We start from the raw sequence: 19,418 nt of genomic DNA on the forward strand, positions 1-19,418 counted from the left end.
AGTTTAAGAACTTTTCCCTAAACACTGTGGCTTTCTGAAAGATGCAATGAAAATTACAAACACAAATGTCCTTCATGCCTGCTCCCTTTCAGTTTTGGGAGGAAGATCACCAAGTTAACTGAGTTCCAGTTTCATTGTCAGAAATCAAAACTCATTCAGCAAGTGCAAGCCCATCTTTTTGGGTGTTCACAGCTAAGAAGAATAGACAAATCCCACAGTAAAATGTCATCAAAATGCCGAAAGGATGTGAGTCTTGTAGCTATTACCAAGATCTCACCACTAGGACTCTTTCTACCAAAAAAAAAAAAAAAAAAAGCAACAGCGAAAAATAAAATCCCTCCAAGTTAGCACAATCCACAAAGAAGAGATGAAGGTAGAATTTTCTGGAGGCTTTTGAACATTAGCAATTGGGAATAAATACTGAGCCAGAAGAGAGCAGAGAGGGGGCTTACCAGGCTTGACAAATGACACCGTGATTCACACCCACTGCTGGGCTGTCTCTAATAAGCCACAGAGGAAGCAGCCAATCTCAGCTAATTACCAGATAAAAATGTATTGTAAGGACTCTAATTAGGAGACGCGGATGGAGGTGATCTAATGATTAAATGCTGCATTCGACTGACCCCACCATCAATGTGCAGTGGTGCAAGATGTCACTGGAATATTTTGTAGAAACAGTAATTTTATTTCGAGGAGGGGAGGCAGTAATATTTGTAATGATGGCTATGAGGTAAACTAATTAAAAGACAGTTCCTAGAGGAAGAGGGTGGCTGAGAGCAGCTGTGGCCATTCCAAAACCAAGTGCCAAGTCTCAATAGAGGAGCTGCAGTCAAGTGGAAAATTTCTGCCTGACCTCTGCCCTTGCTATTAATTTGCAGGAAAACTAATGACACATATACATATTCCCACAAAATTGTTCTAATTGCTAATTTGCCAAAGGAGCCCAGATTCCAAATTAAACATGACTAGCCCGTGAGGGAAGGAAGAAGAAAAAGCTGTACACTGCAAACACAGGGTGCTATGCCACACAAAATCATTTGAAGGCTGAACCAACAAGTTAATGAAATGTCAACCTTGTCAACTGGTACAGAAGTTTCTTAACTTTTAAACTTCTGTTTGATGATCACATGCTTGTCTTGAGGAGAAACCATCTTCGAAAGGGAAGGTTGAGAAAGAAAGAATGGAGAAGAAAGATTCAAAACAGGCTCTGTGTTCAAACCAAACCTGCTCTTTTAATTAAGGCCTCTTTGAAAAAAGAGTGCCCCCCCAAAAAAAATTAATTACAGACTTAGAACAGAAGAGCAAATGGGGAATGGTGTGTGTTTTTGCTGTAATCTTGAAATATTCATCTTAATTGTAAACTATTAAATCTTAATGTAATCATCAATTAGAAATGAAAGCATATGTGCTTTGTGTTTCTGATTGCAGTTCAGGTTTTAAAAGATAATTTTTTCTGGGGCATGGAGCAGGAAGGGAATGGACTGGGAGGGTTTCTTTTCCTGATGGAAAGCCTATTTTTCTTATTGTGTTCATTTTCTATTTAAAAGAAGTTGCTATGTTTAGAAAAGTCAGTAACTCTGATATTTTCTACATGGCAAGTTTCCATCATGTGATGATTTCAGCAAAGATAATCTCTTTGAAACTCTGGCCAAAAGTTAAATTCTTATGTCATTTAAAATTGCTGTAGGGTTTTATTTTTTAAATTTATTTGTACTCTCAGGCATCAGCTTTTCTTTTAGCCATCGAAACTATTCAAACTTGGTTGGCTACCCACTATTCTGCTTAGTCCCTTTTTTTTTTTAATTAATTAATCTTTAGTTTTTAACAGTAATCATCTCCCCTCCTGTTTAAAGATGATGAGTCACTCACATTAAAAAAATAAACTGCTGATGTAAACCCCTGACAGAAACAGACTTGTAAGTATTCCCATAAGAACTCATTTTTATTTTTGTTTGTGCTCTTGCCTCACATGAAAACAGATTCTGAGAACAAAAGACAAACCTGAAACCCAAACACCAAGGGACACAACTGCATAGTAGGGACTTTCGGGCTCACAGAACTTGTTTTTCTGCTCTTGTTTTACTGGCCTGAGCCAGCTCAAGTCCTGCTTTAACTGCATGGCAGTGTCATTTCTGGGCATGAATCACTGAGTTCAGAGACGGCCTTTCTGAGGCTGGAGGGACGTTACCAGGCCGTGCGGAGGGCAGGACAGTGGGTGGCAGCCTTTGTTACAAGCCTTTCCTTTCCTTTCCTTTCCCATCTCAGCCTGGCCCTGTTTTAGAGAAGCGAACTCGTGGAAGGTTATGACTTAGAAGGTGGTGGTACTGGCAGGGATACTAAAAGCAAAAACAAAAAAACTCTAGTTGAAAGGTTGGTGGGGGGGCACTAAATGAAAAACAGTATATAAAACAGCTTTTGTGTATTGTGCCTAAGAATCCCTTTTTATGACTGCTTAATAATATTATTTCTCCAACTCTAAAGCAAGGACCCAGGCAGCCCAAATGATCCTTGAAGAGTTAAAAGACCCTTTCTTTTCGGGGAGGCACTTTGTTTTTATAGGAGCTAAAACCTCTTTCAAAACAGTCCTAATGGCTATGGTTAGAGCAAAAGAAAATGTATAAAAATGAAAATCTAATACTGTATTTCATTACAAATATCCAAGTTCCTGTAAGTGCTTTATAAGATTTTCGTCAAGAAGAATATACCACCTACACTGTAATTACGTGCCCACCAAATCTAAAAGAATGTGGTTTCTCCAGGAGCAGAAGTTGTTCTCTGATGTGCAGGAATACCCTAAAGCAAAGCGTTCTTCTCATGTACTCAGTATTATAAAATACGATTTACAGTGTTTTCCTGACATAATGACAGAGTGTGAAAAGTCTTTTTAAGAAATCCGTAGTAATTTAATAAAGTCATCATACCACAGACATGTTTCTTTTTGTTTTTGTTTTGTCCTCTTAGTTTTTCACTCCCTCCCTCAAATGAAGTATCTTGGCAAATTCTCCACAGAGTAAGCACGGAGAAATTAACCTCCAAGCAAGACATTTGGGTGTTTACTTTGAGAATGTTTACTGAGTCTGGAACAAAAGAATATCAATCATTTTCATTAGGGCAGTTTACTATTGTTTTTGCTTTTCTTTCCATAGAAAAGAATAGAATCTTTTAAAATAACAAGAAATGTGGCCATTCTAAATGTAAGAACTGCTTTTCTGCTCTATGTACCTGATAGCTAGAACTTAGGGCTGCTCTGGTCAACTTACACATACTACATACGTCCACGCAGGGTCCAGTCTTTATAAAATTAAAAGTTTGAAAAGCTTGCCTTAACTGATGTTGGCTATTCCTTTTCTTCCTCTACACTGATACTCACCAATCAGAGGGACCGATTTGTGCACCCACTCTTAACCTAAGGAAAGGTTCACAAGGCTGACCTCTTACCATTTCTTCCTGCTCATCTTGTAGGTTTCAGCTTAGACATCATTTCTCCCAGCAGTCTCCCCTGACTTTACCATTCTGGGTCAGCTGTTCTACTTACAGGTAGTGCAATTCACGGAAAGTGAGACTGTGTGAGTATGTATGTAGTTATCTGTTATTTCTTTTACCAGACTCTGAACACCTCCACGGCAGGGATGGGCCTTGCTCACGTGACTGACTACTTGTCACGTATGTCACATGCTCAAGAAATATTTGTTGATGGAATAGTTTGATTTTAAATGCAGAAATTCCCTTTCCATAACCAAACTGCACCTTGAGTCTTTGGTTTTGTTCTGAAAGGAAGATTTTACTTAGGTTTAAAGAGATGTGACAGCAAGCAGGAAGAAAGGCCGTCGAAGGAGTCTGAGCGATGGGAAGCCCGTGAGCTCCTGCCCCAGTTCACCCATAAGCTTTCTTCCTCAGATCCATGTCCAAAAACTTGGGCACCTTCCCGAGATGAGCGTATCCTCTAACTATCCAAATCTGATGAGTCCCACAATAAGATCCAGAAAATGCGTCTATGAGCTGATGTAAAAACAATCTAAGAACGTTTTAGCAGTTTCTTTGATGCAATGAAATGAGGACTGGTTGGATGATTGGATACAGCAAATGACACTTAACACCCAAATGGCATTTAGTGAAAAGCAACATTTACAGCAAAGCATTCTATCACTTAGTGACTAAGAATTTTAAAATAAACACGAGGTTTCTTCTACACAGAAATGGAAAAAAGAAAAAGCTTCATGAACTTACTGGCAAGGTTGTAACATGAAAGTCCCCATCTATGGTTAGATTTGAATCCTGGTGACTGCTTGTTTCAAATTAAAGATTCTAGAAGGATACTCATTCAAACAAACGCCATGCATTCTATTATTTAGGGCGGAATAAATTAATTACAGACTGCAGGGAATATTTTGCACATGAGAATCAGTCACCAGATAGCTCTGGGCCCTTAAAGTTGAAAGCATCAAGGGTTTGCTGTATGTGTGTGCCTTTTTTTTTTTTCTTTTTGGCAAAGAAGTGAAAATATATGCAAAACATTACACGTCTACCTTTTATAATTAATTTCCCAATGCCTCACCTATACATATTTTAATAATTCCTGATTTATAAGATGGTATCTTTAATAAAATTTTCTATTTTCCAATAAATGAAAAGAAGGCAGGTTCACTCCGACAACAGAGTGTCACACAATATCTGCTTGTCAGGCACCAATTTTTACTTCTTACATGTAAGTTAAAGGATAAGGAATTTATAATGCTGCCTGTGAAGGGAACCACTTTTCATACACAAATGTGATCTTTTTTTTTTTTCAAAGGGTAATACAACAGTACATTTACATAAACTAATCCAAACAATCTATGTATTTGACAATGGCAAACCTCACACAGACGGCCTATTGTTGGTTTACATCTTGGAGTTCTTTATATTGGCTTGTAGCGCTGCTCTAGCTGTCAAAGGTTTGACTTGGACTCTAAATAAATGGTTATAGAAGTGCTGTGCAGCGATATTGGACTTCTTTGCAAAAGAAAACCTGCTGTGTATGAATTCAAAAGCTATTAATTTTTCAGTCAAAAATATTCGTGCCGATTTCTTTTAATAAAGAAATACTGTGCTGAGCTACTAAGAGATAATGTTGACTAGTGGTAGAGAATTTTCAATAGAGCAGTTAAAAATAAATTTAGTAGGAGGTCCCCTTCAAAGTTATAATTTTCTAGAATGTAAAACATTTTTTTTTAATACTAATCAAGACAAACCTTCCATCCCTGTTCACCTCCCCCCATGCTTTTCCCTGTTTACCGGCTGCTTAACACTGGTCCACGTGAAGAATCCCAATGGTCCTTTTGTGGCCCACAGGGGCTTACACACATGGTGCTCTCTGCCAACACCCAGCCCGGTCACTCGCCAAGCGCCCTACGGGGTTTTGTAGTTCCTTATCTTTAATTGTATCCTTCCTCTTCCCAAGAAGCCCCAAGATCCAGGCCTACAGTGCTGGGTCCAACCATTATCCTATCACTGTTTTTAATCCGTGGAGGAAGACAGAGATAATCTCATTCTCTCGCTTGTTGCTAGGTGCAAAGATTTGAACCCTTCAATCTGGGAAAACCATTTCACTAAAGCCATCTGAAGACTTTCAAAAAGTTCCAAGGCAGTGAATGCCCTGTGCAATTGGCTACGCTTCTTCGAGATGACTTCAGCCAAGTTGTCTCAGAGGCTCACCATTTTGCTTAGCTGGGTTCTAGAAGGAGGGGTTGCTAGAAATAGCACAGCTGACTACTGATGCCACAACAGTGAATGACCTGGTTCTTTTTTTCCTTTCTTTTTGGTAGCCTACACATCTAGTCCTACAGCCATTTACTGTAAAATACACGGAAACTAAGGACTCCTTCCTAGTAAAAGTGGATGCACGAAGTGTTTAATGATTTTATGTCCTATATCTCAGTAATGTGTTCTGTTTCAGACATTAATTTTCCTGCCAACTGCATCTTGGCAGGCTACCATATTTGCTGGGTTAATAGTCTGACTCCGTTTTATTTCTATCACCATAAATCATACATATATGGGTGTATGTTTGCTTTATTTATAGAAAAAAATCAGTCAAAACAGATAAACCAATACTTTGCCATTACGCTGCATCATTGCATATTGATTAAAATCGCTGGTACTAACTATAGATTGTCAACGCTCAATTAATTTTCACACAGTGACTCCAAGCAAAATCAAATAAAGGCAGTGTACCTTTAAATTTTACAAATCTTAAAATCAAGAAGCAAAGCACTGTCTCCATTTTGAATAATCAGTTAAAGCTACTAGGAGAATTTTAGAAATGTAAGAGGAATATGACCATTAAAGAGATCGATTTATTACAAGGAAGGAGGTCCAAGACAAACTTTTAGGTTCAGACACGATCCTTCTGCTTCGATATTAACAGCCTGTGCTGGGATGACACCCTTCAAGGTCCAGTAAAAGGGAATAAGGCAAGAAAGAGGAGATTCTTACAAATTAAATGTAATTTCAGTGTACTGTGTTTGGTCTCCTGTGAAGGAATAATTTTCATTTCAAACTCCTTAGTAACCATTAGAGCCTCTCCATAATTTAGCCTCTGACTATTCCAACACTAGGTTTCCTATGTCTTTCCTCTGGACTACTCCCTGCTCTTTTTCCTACACACCACTGTCTCTCAGCTTACCCGAGCTGAAATGCCTCTTTGCTTTGCTGTCATGGTTTAGCTGTCTTCTCTGCGTTCCTACCATTCAGAAAGATTTTCTTTTTCCAGGGAGCTCTCATAATGCATTTCAGTACCTTGCTTGGGCACCAATCATTCTGCCTTTAAAGAAGAGCTGGGTGCTTGAGTCTTATGGGCAAGGACCATATCTGAATCATCCTGTATCTCCCCAAATGCCTAGCATATGACCTTCATCATAAAGGGTAACCAGAAACAGTCGCATGAATCTAAGGCCCTCAAAACTCAAAGCTCCACCAAAGTAGACTGGTCCTCCTTCCTCCGTTTGGGGTGGGGAAGTAGAAAAGGAATACTGTGAGTTTTGTTTTTTTCCCCTTGGTGGGGATCAATACTTACGGGCTGAGGGGCGGCTTTGGGTTCTGTAGACTTCACATGCAGGTGGGTCATCATGGCTTGCAGGCGCTCTTTGTCTTTTGCAAGCTGGCAGGAAGAAAATGCTTTGTTATTTCTCTGAATAAAGATGCATGGCTCTTAACACCAAAAATGATACATATTACAAATTACGCTATGGCACCACAGCACATGATAAAATAATTTTCATTGCTTGTTTTTGAAATCTACATGACCATTGCCAAACTCGAAGTAACCGGAGGTGTTGGTGTGAGATTTCTCAACACAAGATGCATTAGACTTTAACTGGGAAGTTCTAGACCTGCTGGCACCACGCAGTCCCATGGAACACAGACAGCTAAAAGACAAATGTGAATCATGCCTATTAACCAACCTTATTCATGAGAAAAGCCAAGGGAAAGTGAGCTAGGTAGCTAAAACCCATAAATTCATCTGTTGTGGTTGTGGAAAAACTCCTAGACCGATGGATACATTTACGCAAAATTAGCTTCATCTTTCTTAACAGGTAGGCATAGATTAAGACAGTGCTGGCAAATGATATTAGCAGGCCAGGAGCAGGCTCCAAGGGATGACAGGTTCCCATTTTCAAACGAGTGTAGAACAAGCTTGCTCATTCAATTTACTCAAGATTTGAGTACCTGCTATGTGCTAGTCTCATCTTAATAATTTAAGTCTCCTTATTCTATAAAAAAAGATCTTCTGAAGTCACACAAGTTTCTAATTGGATATATATAGTAGGCACTCAAATACTACTGATTGGAAGCTACATTCCTTTATGCTTCGCTTGGACTGCTTTAACTCGATATTTTCAATAGTTCAAGACAGTTGGGCATAGGGGACACATAACGATTACTTCTGTAAAAGAAGTGGGAAATATATCCCCTAAAGATAAAGGGATAGTTAAGAGAACAGCTGTGGCATTTAGGGAAGATGGAGAAGAGATTAATATGAGAGAGAGAGGAGAGAGGGAGAGAATACAGTTTAATTTCAATACTTTGGTACATCATTTGTCCAAAATAATGCCTTAGATTTAAGGAGGGACTCATTAGTTCTGTCACATAATTAACCTTAAATCCTTTAAAAATAAAGTTTTTTAAAGTCAAATTATTCCCAAATAAAAAAACAAATATACTTTATCTATTTAAATACAGTTATTTTCTAAGGAAGAAGGGGGACAGGGGTCGGGGATTGTGGAAAGATGGAGAAAAGGGAAAGAGTACAAAAGGGAGAAGGGAAAAAGCTTTCAGCTTATCCCTACTGGATGACTCAGTCTCCAGCCATATCACATTTGATTTTTTTTTTCTTTTTATTCCCTTGTGGTTCAGGGAGGAATAAATTAAGAAAGAAAGAAAAAAAAAGCCGTACAGTGTTAGCATTTATCTTTCAACAAACAGGAAATGAAAATGATACCATATTAGGAGCCACTTGATGTTATTCCTCCTCTGTTCTTTAGTAAGTTATTGAACAGCCAAACTAAAAGATTCTCTGAACACATAATGCTAAAGGAATTTAGTTTTCCAAAGAGGCTTAGAACAATTAAAATGTTGGGAATGCTATTTTTCTGCCATTATTATTATTATTTTTTTAAATGTAAGTATCCTAAGCTTTTTGATGTCAAATACTCAGACTTTTTAAGAAATGTTTTCTTTTAAAGTTATCAAAGGCCAGAAGGAATTAAGAAATCAGTTGTATTTTTCTTAAAAAGAAGCAGTAGTCTGTCATGCTGAACAATACAAATTAAAGGGTGAGAGGTGATATTTACTGAAGTCTGCTGAATATTAATTGTGACTTAATTTGGGGGTAAACGTTGTTGATGTAGCAATTATACCTTGTACCACTAAGTGTGGTATAAGGAAAATCCAAATCCTGGGCATTTAAAGGAAACATCTTCTCCATATTTCCATCCAAATGTCTACCAAGCTGATCTTTTACTGGTCAGCCAAAGGTAGCAACACTACATTGCAAACACATACCTAGAATTTGTATACACAGTCACTTTCATAAACCCTGGAAGTAACTGCCATCGGAAACATTTTCGTATTTTTCCATGAGCACATTGCTTAGAATTCATCATCAATTCTGAGAGTTATCCAGGAACTTCAATTGTACCACCCTAGTTCTGCTTTTCTAAAAGATGGACAAGGTTACACAAACAGGCAAAAATCTAACTTTTTGGTTTTGTTTGGTTAGTGAAAACTAATGTGTAGTATCATACTCTTGAATGAGTTTTAGACTTTAAATCAATTACAGCTCTAACACAAACTGTTTTAACAATTACAGAAAGAAACCCGCCAAATTCAGTTTTTCTTTTTTTTAGGCAAAAAGGCTAAACATTCACACCTATTGAAACCACATCCTGTCTACAATGTCTGTCTTGCATTTATAATACTAACTGCTCCTTCCAAAAGCTTTCACATTCTTTATTACTTTTTATGCCATCATCCCATGAGCTCACCATCCCCATCAATTTTCACGGCATCCTTTCATTATTAAAATATGAAGATACAAACATTTAATATTAGCAAGCATATTCCAGCATTTCCTCTTAAACTATGAATTCCATGAAAAGCAAAGAAAAGGAGGTTGAGACATTCAATCCGAAGGCCCACTAAAATTTGGTTGGCAAATTAAAGAGAAAATTTGTGTTGAAATATCAGAAGAGAATTACTCTCTAAAAAACTTTCCCAGTGGGTATGGAATGAGTATCTAGCATAAAGGAAATGACAACGGCCTACACATTAGAGGGAGCTGCTTGTGCAGGGGTCATTTTAATCTACTGAATTTGTTCAACCATTCTGTAGAACGATGGCAGGGTGAAAACGGTTAAGGATGTGGACACAACAATCACACCGTGCTGTGTTCAAATCCTGGCTCAGTGACTCAGCACATTATGTAACCTTTTTAATTACCAAGTTTCTCCTTCTAAATACGGAATGATCATCTCTGAACTCTGAAGGGGTGTTCTGAAGATCAGATGAGGTCTTGCACATAACAAGCTTAGCAAAATGACTAGTGCTTTATGAATGCTCAACAACTTTCTAATTTTTTTTTTTTTTAAGAAAAGTGAAATTGGTCCAGTGTATTTAAACTACTGGCTGAGTATATGTTTGAAATCTGGATCTGCCTAACAGGGGTTCAATGGAGTTTGCAGTTGGGCTAACTGGGAAGGGAAATAATTTTGATCGTTTAAAGAATGGAACAGAAAGCGAAGGAAAGACGAAGCCCACTTCCTATCAATTTGTCTCAGGTTCTTACTGTATCTTCCCCTCATCTTGGGCAAATATTTTTCTACCCTTTGGCCGAAATAGGTCATCTCCTCTTCTATTAACCATGGCCTCAAATTAGGTTTAAGACAGTCTGGGCTGTGAAAGATCAGAATTTGTGTATTGCACCCGAGCCACTGATAACTGCCAAAGGCTAGGAGTTCCATTCAACATCCTCAAAGATACAAACTAAGATTAAACTCATTATTTTAACAGAGAAAAGGGAACATGGTTTGGGGTTCATTTAACATCACCACTTTCTATGTTGTCAGGAGGACTAATCATTTTAAGGCCAATTTGGCAGTTCTCACTCGTGAGAAACAAAACTCTGCTGAAATAAATGAAGGGCTTTGTATGTGTAAAAATGCTAGACTTCTTGAGGACAGATGAGAAGAAAGGGCCAAGACACTCCTTTGATTTAACAGAGGTAAAGGCTACTGTGGCTATTTCAAATCCATTAATCCTATTCTGTTTTATAATTGGGGAAACTGAGGTTTACAAGGTAAACATATCTGAGGTCAGGGAACTGGGAAGGGGCAGAAATAAGACTAGGGTCCCAGTTGTATGATGCTTGGTCTGAGTTTCCCACACTAGTGTGATTCTAAGAATCACCTGGGACAATAACTCAAATCATAGGTCTTAGTCTCCCTCCCTGCTCTCATGCTGAACTACTGTTCCTAGAGTTAGACGGGATTTTAAATTATGAAAAGAAGGTGTCTTTTCAAAGAATCTCCAGGGAAGGGGGGCACATGGAGTTTTCAGAGGCACCTAAATGAATGCATGAGTTCAGATTATCCCATACAATGATGATCGCCAAGTGAAACGACTGCGGTCTCACCTAAACATGCTGGAGCCAACACTCCAACAGTGAGACTTGGAAGTAGGTATTTTTAAATAAGGACCCCAAGTGTCCAAGTTTAATCAAGTTAAGTGAGAGACACTACTTTCTGCCATGGACTGAGAAGGCCTTAAACAGTGGCTGTATACGTTTCCTCAGTAGTTTCGTATACAATCATGATCCAAAGAGATTAACCCGATGTGGGCCAAGCATATCCAGTTACTTAGGCAGGGTATATCCAGTTACTTAGGCAGGGTATATCCAATAACACAGGTCTCTGAAGTACATACGATGAAAAGAAGAAAAACAAGGGGGAGAAAAAGCAGTGACTAGAAGGAGCAGAACTCAAATTACTCTACCAAACTGAGCATTTACCAATTATTTTTGACCCACCTTGTCAAACTATGGCTTCAGAACTTAGTACCAGTGAAAAACTTTTAAACGATTTCTTTCACACCAACTACCGCATTCAGGTGGTGGGCAATATATGGCTCATTGCACCCCAATCGAAGAATTTCCCTACTTTTATTGTACTCTGTCACCATCTTAACATTCCTTACATGTTATTATTAAAGACTCTCTTGACATTTAAAGCAGACGCACACTAATACTAAGTCATAGTCTAGGAATTCTAATGCTCCCAGAGTAAGGCAGGATTTTAAATTATGAAAAATAAGTGTCGTGGTTTTCACAGAAGGACATGGAAGTGAGAAACCCAGAGACTCTCTCTCTTCTTTTTCTTGGCTCCAGTTACAAAGCACTGGCAATATGGAACTACCGTGCTGTTAGGACCTCTCTTTCCCCGATGTGCTCAGGGCTTGTGCAGGGAATATCAGGAGGCTCTGTGAGGCCGCTAGTATAGGAACTGTCCTGAGTATTGCCTCAAACAGGGTTAGACAGGGCCAAAGGGGGATACATTACAGATAATAAATTTGCTAAAGTCTAGGAGGCTGGTGTGATTACAAATAGCACCACTAATGGTACAGTAATCACATGTAAAGTTCGTACGGTAATTGATTTGTGTTAGGATTAATGTCTCCCTCTGCTACTGAAACTGGTGCTCTTTTCTCCCTGCTGACATTTTCTTAGAGCTTACAATTCCTGGTGTAGATGATTTGGGAGATGTTGGAGTGATCCCAGTGTCACCGGACTCCAGCCTTGCCTTGCTACCATGGAATGCCCAGGACAGAGCTTCACAAGGCAGAGTGGCATGGCCCCCAAAGCCAGGTTTTAAAACCAGTTCCTGCATAGAGCCCAGCTGGGCCACAATGATCCTCTGGGTGGAAGCGTTAAGGCAGGATCCCACAATAAAAGGAGCACAGGCTACAAAGGCTGGGTTAACCTCCTGGGCTCTGCCCTTATTCGCCATTGGCATTAAACAAGTTAATCAGACCTCCTAAACTTCAGTTTCCTCATCTGGGAGGGATCCCTGCAAATTATTTCTTTGACTCTAAGAGGCCAGTGATAGTTAAAATAACCATGGATTTAGTAATACCTTCTCAAAGAATGAGAAGAAACATTACATTAAACACACTCATTAAATGTAAGACATATATTGATTTCCAAATGTTATATTTTTCTTTTAAAAAGTGACTCCTAGCTGGGCACACTGGCCTGTAATCCCAGCACTTTGGGAGGCCGAGGCAGGCGGATCCCTTGAGCTCAGGAATTTGAGATCATGCTGGCCAACATGATGAAACCTGTCTCTACTAAAAATACAAAAATTAGCAGGGCATGGTGGCACATGCCTATAGTCCCAGCTACTTGGGAGACCGAGTCAGGAGAATCGCTTGAACCCGGGAGGTGGAAGTTGCAGTGAGCCGAGATCCTGCCACCTACACTCCAGCCTGGGCGACAGAGCAAAACTCCGTCTCAAAAGAAGAAAAAGAAAAAGAAAAAGAAAAAGAAAAAAAGGTGACTCTTAGAATCAAGGAAATAGGGTGGTGTCTACTCACAGAGGGACTGTGGGGATTCCAAGAAATTCGGGACATAAGGCACCTAGGACAGTGCCCTGGCATACAGCAGGAGCTCAACAGCTGGCCAGTCAAATGGTTTCCAAGCCAGATGAGATAATTACAAGCAGAAGATGGGGCATTCAATAGCTCTCTCCCACAGCTAGTGGAGTAGGGTGACCCAACTCCTCCCAGCTTGCCCAGGACTCTTCCAGTTTTGAAACTGAAAATCCCAACTCCCAGGAATCCCTTCAGTCCAAGAAAGTAAACTGGGACAGTTGGTCACCCTATTTCGTGTTAAACAGACAGATTAATTTTAAGAGCAATATATCCTTCCACTGTCCTTTCTTCCTTATCCTACAATCTAGGCAACGTCTTCCATGGCTCCCTTGGCCTGGAATGTCCTTGCCAACAACCCTTTCCACTGTCACCTTCCCCAATCCCTCACCCCTCGCTTTTAGAAACTCTGCCTGGCAGGGAAGTTAAAGGCATCCTGGTCTTACCCTACTAGGTTGTGTATTACGGGAAGAGGCCACACCACCTTACTTATCTGTATCCAGTGCTCCCTATATAATAGGTGCTTGGTAAGTAGTGACTGAATGGAATAAAATCATTAAAGAATAAAAGGTACACACACCTCCACCCCCGTCTCCTGCCAGGCAGATCAACTTTGGTTTGGTTGATTCCTTTTTCCCTTGTCTGCTTTCAATATTCATTTTAAAGGGCCTAGAGGCTGAGGGGTTGTAGGGAGCCTGTCCTGAACCTGCCCCCATGACACATGATGAAAACATCAGGACATCTTCATCCATCAGAAAAAATATACAGCAGTTTAGCAATGTCACATGATCACAGAACAAATTAAAACCAATATATGTGATCAGAAATATGTATCTGTACCACTGTCTCAGCTTCCTAAGTGAAGTCAATTCTGTCAGATGTTTTTTGTATTTTTTTTTTTTCTGTCTGTGAAATCAGATGGTTTCCCCTTTTCCCCAAACGGAATTAAAATCCAACCACCACTGCAACTTTTTGTGACATCTCTTCTTTAGCTTAGAGGCTGGAAGAGTTCATATGAATGTCCCACCTAAGAGGACCCAAGTAATCTGGATTCATATGAATTTAAATCCCTAGGCCCACGGCCGGTGGACAGTGGGGGCCCAATATCGCGGAAGCTTCAAGTGTTTCCTTACAATCCTGGCCATGGCATTTCTCAGTGGGGAGTTCTTATCCTCAACAACTTTCTAGTTCCTGTGTCTCTGTCCCTCTGTCATGGTGGGAGTGGAGGGAAGACTGCACATTTCATAACCTGTATAAGATTATGTATACTGATTATGGGAACTTTGCTCCATTCCATTTCTAACTCATCTCATCTGTACATCATTCCAAAAGAATCTGTCAAAAAAGAACAGATGAAATCTTACTGCATTCCCTGATTTCAAAAAGCCATGTATGTCATCGACCCAAATGATTTTTATGGTGTCTGTCTCACTGTTAGGTGTCTATGTGTATAGTATAAGGAACTCACACACCTCTCAGGGTTTACACTTTTAGATCCCAGTTAATAGCTGGGGTCCACTGGTAAAATGTTTAAAAATTATAACTGTCTTTGCAATAATGAAATGCAGTAGGAAATGTTTGAAAAGGCTCAGAAGGCCCACTGAGATGTCTTCTTGACTCTTCTCCAAATAAGACCAGTAGAAGGTTGCAACAAGAGAATGGAATTAACCAACCCTTCCCTGTTAACAAGCTCTACGTAAACATTCTTTCTACCGCTAAGAAAACATTCACCATATATTTTTACATCTTTCAACAATAATTTAACAAATATAGATGTACCTTGCCTTTTGTAATTGGTATTTCTATTAAAACTGTGGTTTCGTAAATCAAGTCATATTTTATTTTATGATTATTAATTTTTTTGAGATGGAGTTTTGCTCTTATTGCCCAGGCTGCAATGCAATGGCGCAATCTCGGCTCACTGCAACCTCCGCCTCCCAGGTTCAAGCAATTCTCCTGCCTCAGCCGCCTGTGTAGCTGGGATTACAGGCATGTACCACTGTGCCTGGCTAATTTTGTATTTTTAGAGATGGGGTTTCTCCATGTTGGTCAGGCTGGTCTCGAACTCCCGACCTTAGGTGATCTGCCCGCCTCAGCCTTCCAAAGTGCTGGTATTACAGGCGTGAGCCACCACGCCTGCCCGGCCTCAAGTCATATTTTAAATACACAGGGACAGGACAGCTGTCATGCACAGTGCTGATTAGACAGTCTAAATCAGTCTCCACAACCCATTGTCTTTATTTCTGCCCAGCTTCCTGAAATCTCACCAGTACAGCCTTGAAAGCTTTTCAGTTTAATTCAAGTGTAGTATTGTACAGATAGCTCTGTGAAGGGGAACATCTCCAGCCACTATCCCCTATGGCTAACAGTAGTTATTTTGGAAAAATTGCATCTTTTTCTTTAGGGAGGTTTGTCTGATAGATCAGAGACACAAGGGCCTTCCATTTTGGGTAAAAGTTTTCTGGGGTTTAGATTCAAGGAGGCTGTCTAGGTACACAGCACTTAAGTGACCTTCACCAGCTTTGGTTGCTTCTACAGCTACTGTGCCCTCTGAATTCTCCTGTGGAATCCTTTTATGATGACCCTCTAGGTTAGACATCCTGAACCTCCATCGATGTATATGGTAAGATTCAATCTGAGCTTACTGGGTTTGCTTTTACGATGGGGCACATGTGTGGTCTATCTCTACCACATGTGAACACTTACATACCATGCTGAAGAGAGAGGTCTTGTGAGTCTGAGTGGCAGGGGAGATTTGTCCTCCTACTCTAATATAGTGATCATCGCCCTTTGGGAATTGATGAAAACTTAACTGCTCTTTCCTGTAGTGCTAAGTGGGACAAATGTTTTTCAAGTTCAAGCTAATCAATGATAATTTTATAACGCACTGAGATACTTGGAGGTTCAGGTTTTTCCTGGACTGATAAATGCTTTAAGAAATACGAAATAGGCTTTGGGTCAGTAATGTGCAGGTCATCCCCTCTAAAGGAGGTGATGCACCAGTCTGTGGCTGAGAGAACAAGGGAGGGACGATGCCAACAGAAAACAGAAATAGGCTGTTTGACGACAAGCACATCTCTTTAAGTGTTCCTGCTGCTGGAGGGACCTGATTGCCCCAATAATTCAGGTTCTATGGGCACAATGACTGGTAGTCAAGTAAGTTAAAAAGTATGTTTCTAGACACTGGTATGTTAAGTGGCAAATGGAACAGCACAAACCTAGCAATGCTGAACTGCAGAGAAGGAGGAAGCCTATAAAGAATAGATTCGAGTATAACTGTACTGTGTCCCAAATGCCCCCATATGTGGTAGATCTGCAACTCAAAGACTCTCAATCAAATCCTTGGTTAAGGCCTCTCTTAACTGTGTCTCAGGGCAAGGGTTCTTTAAATACTAAAAATTGCTAACATTTTCTCATCTATTTCATCTGATTGAATGATAACTAATGGATATAACCTGCTTTGGCTTGGCCCCTTTCTAGCATTGAAACTCTCTTTTGAATAAATTTCTGGTGTTCTCAAGAACCTGTTAATGTCAGCTAGCACTGCCCAATGAATGGACAGTCTCACTAGCAAATTATTTTGTAGTCTATTCTTCCTTCTAGAGTGTAAGAACTTGGAGGGCAGCTTTATCTGTTGTAATCATTGTACTCTGCAGTAGCTCCAGCAAGATTCCTGCTATCTGATAGGTTCAAAATAATGCTTGCTAAATAAGTGGATGGATGAATGGATGTCTGGGTGGATGAATGGATGGATGGATGGATGAAAGAATGAATTAATATCCCTCGTCCAGCTTTCCATGACCTCCAAAACTGGCAGGCACTTGCCATGTGAAGAGCTAGTAGGGAAAATTGACCCATGTGGAGACTAGACTGGTTTTACACACCCTGGCTAAGAAGAAAGAGATAAAAGGGGGTGAGCAGAGCTTAGGCAGCCAGAACCTAAGGGGACAAGTTGCTAATACTATAATATAAATTGTTTTTCTGATCCTCTTGACCAGGGGTGCCTGGCAAACTTCTGTAAGAGCCAGATCATAAATATTTTCAGCTTTGCAGGCCATGTAGATTTCAGTTTCAATTACTTGACTCTCCTACTGTAGTGCAAAAGCAGCAATAGGTAATAAGTAGATGAATGGGCATGAGTATGGCTGTGTTCTCATATAATTTTACGCATGGACACTGAAATTGGAATTTCCTAGACTTTTCACCAGTCACGAAATAATGTTCTTTAGATTTTTCCCTCAACCATTTAAAATATAAAAACATTCCTTAGCTTGTGAGATTTGGCCTGGGGTCTGTGGGTTGCTAACCCCTGCTCTCAATGAGGTCTATGTCATCACTCTGATAATTCCCTCAAGCTTTGCAGAAATGGAACACGTCAGAATTAGCCTGTCCCTTCTTCCATTACGGCAAACTCCCCGACAAAAACATTATGAGGAACATCACAGGTAACGACCACATTGTACTAACTTCTGGCCAGATCATCTTTGATGTCTATCAAAGTTGAAAAATCTGCCTTCAGTTTGATTTATAGCTGAAGGATAAAAGGAAATCTAGAAATAAATGAAATCTATAAATAATCAAAGAATCCTTGTATGTTTGTACTACTTCTAGGCCACACCCACCAAAAAACAACATGAAAGCTGCCAGGAAATAAACACTTAATTTATTGATGATGGTCTAAATCTTTTCCTTCTCCTGACCTCTTTTTGTGGAGAGCGAAGAATAATTCATAAAATAAATGCTCACTTCTTGAGTAATTAACAATGGCTGAACACTCTAATCTGTAGTCTAGAAACGGCTACCTGACAAACCATGACAATTCTAGTCAACGATTTATTTTAGCCCATCATTAAGAATTTAATGTTATCAAATAAATAAATGCAGGAGCTCCTATCACTTTATAAGTACCACCAATATGCACAAATTCTGGTAGGAAGGTAGTTTATTCTTTCTCTTTTTTTTTGAGATGGAGTCTCACTCTGTCGCCCAGGCTGGAGTGCAGCGGTGCGACCTTGGCTCACTGCAACCTCTACCTCCCGGGTTCAAGCAATTCTTTTGCCTCAGCCTCCCGAGGAGCTGGGATTACAGGTGCCCGCCACCACACCTGGCTAATTTTTGTATTTTTAGTAGAGACGGGGTTTCACCATATTGGCCAGGCTGGTCTCGAACTCCTGACCTTGTGATCCACCCGCCTTGGCCTCCCAAAGGGCTGTGATTATAGGCCAGATCTTCCAGTTTATTCTTTTGAATCCAGTTTGTCAAGGGCTGTGTCTTAATCATAAAAGAACTCTGTGGGTGGGTTACATCTACTACTGTTTTTTTCTTCTCAATAAACATGTTAATTTAAAGATGTTTCCAAAGACTTATTTTAAAATGTTGAGATTTTATGATGTGCCCTTTTCTTGTATAAATATCTTACTGTTCTAATAAGTTTATATCCAGAGTTTGAATGGAAAAATATTAACTGGCTAACACAAATAACTTTTGAGACAAATTCTACTAAAAAAATGTAATTGGTCATATAAGATGATAACTAATTTAAAAAAAATCCTTTCTATCCTGAAAAGTCACAACAAAAAGTTTAAGTGTATTTTGGCTGATTTTTCTCTGCAACTATTTGAAGCTGTAAATGACTTAACTCAGTAAAATTCCAAATGTAATTATCTTCTGTACTTAGCCTAGGGCTCTCCATATATCTCAGCATTGCTGTCTTGCATACAAAATAGGCTTTTCGATGGCTGGTAACAATATAATGTACAATATTGTTTTAATTTCCCCTAGTCGGCTAACCTCTTGCCTACACTAAACCAGCCAGAGGAAGAAGCCACTGTGAGTCATCAAGCACTCAAAAGCATTTTGGAACTCGGCTGCATAAATGGGGTTTGCAGGGTCAGGCTGTTGCAATTGTACATTTTAATAATCTCCTTTTCTGACCTAATTTTTAGTTTTAGAAACTAATTTTCTATTAATTATACCAAGAATGGAATTATTGTTAAAATATGGTAGTTTATCAAGTTATACCCGGAAGTAGAACTCACATTAAAAACAAAAGGCCCCATCTCTCACACTGTGATTCCCAGGAAAATCTGCAAACTTTATTTTCCCTAGTCATAAAGCACATTCAACGTAGCCCAATGGGTTTCTAAATACTAGATTTTATATATATATATATACACTCTACATTAATATATCTGATTATGTGCATGTGTGTTTAAGATGTGCACAGTGAACTCTCAGTT

At 39.5% G+C, this 19,418-nt stretch overlaps 1 protein-coding gene across 37 annotated transcripts in view; it reads right to left on the reverse strand.

The window, feature by feature from the left end:
• The window catches only part of FOXP1 (forkhead box P1), a 629,627-nt gene that overhangs the window by 24,873 nt on the left and 585,336 nt on the right, over positions 1–19,418 (reverse strand). For all 37 annotated transcript variants that reach the window (XR_010155275.1, XR_010155274.1, XR_010155273.1 and 34 more), the window contains one exon: positions 7,055–7,138. Coding sequence is in view for 34 of the 37 variants with exons in the window: in XM_054682054.1 (XP_054538029.1) it covers positions 7,055–7,138 (84 nt within the window). In the remaining 3 variants the exon portion in view is untranslated. The remainder of the gene's footprint in view (positions 1–7,054; positions 7,139–19,418) is intronic.

This window comes from Pan troglodytes, chromosome 2, assembly GCF_028858775.2.
Source record: "Pan troglodytes isolate AG18354 chromosome 2, NHGRI_mPanTro3-v2.0_pri, whole genome shotgun sequence".
In the NCBI taxonomy this organism is placed as follows: Eukaryota; Metazoa; Chordata; class Mammalia; order Primates; family Hominidae; genus Pan; species Pan troglodytes.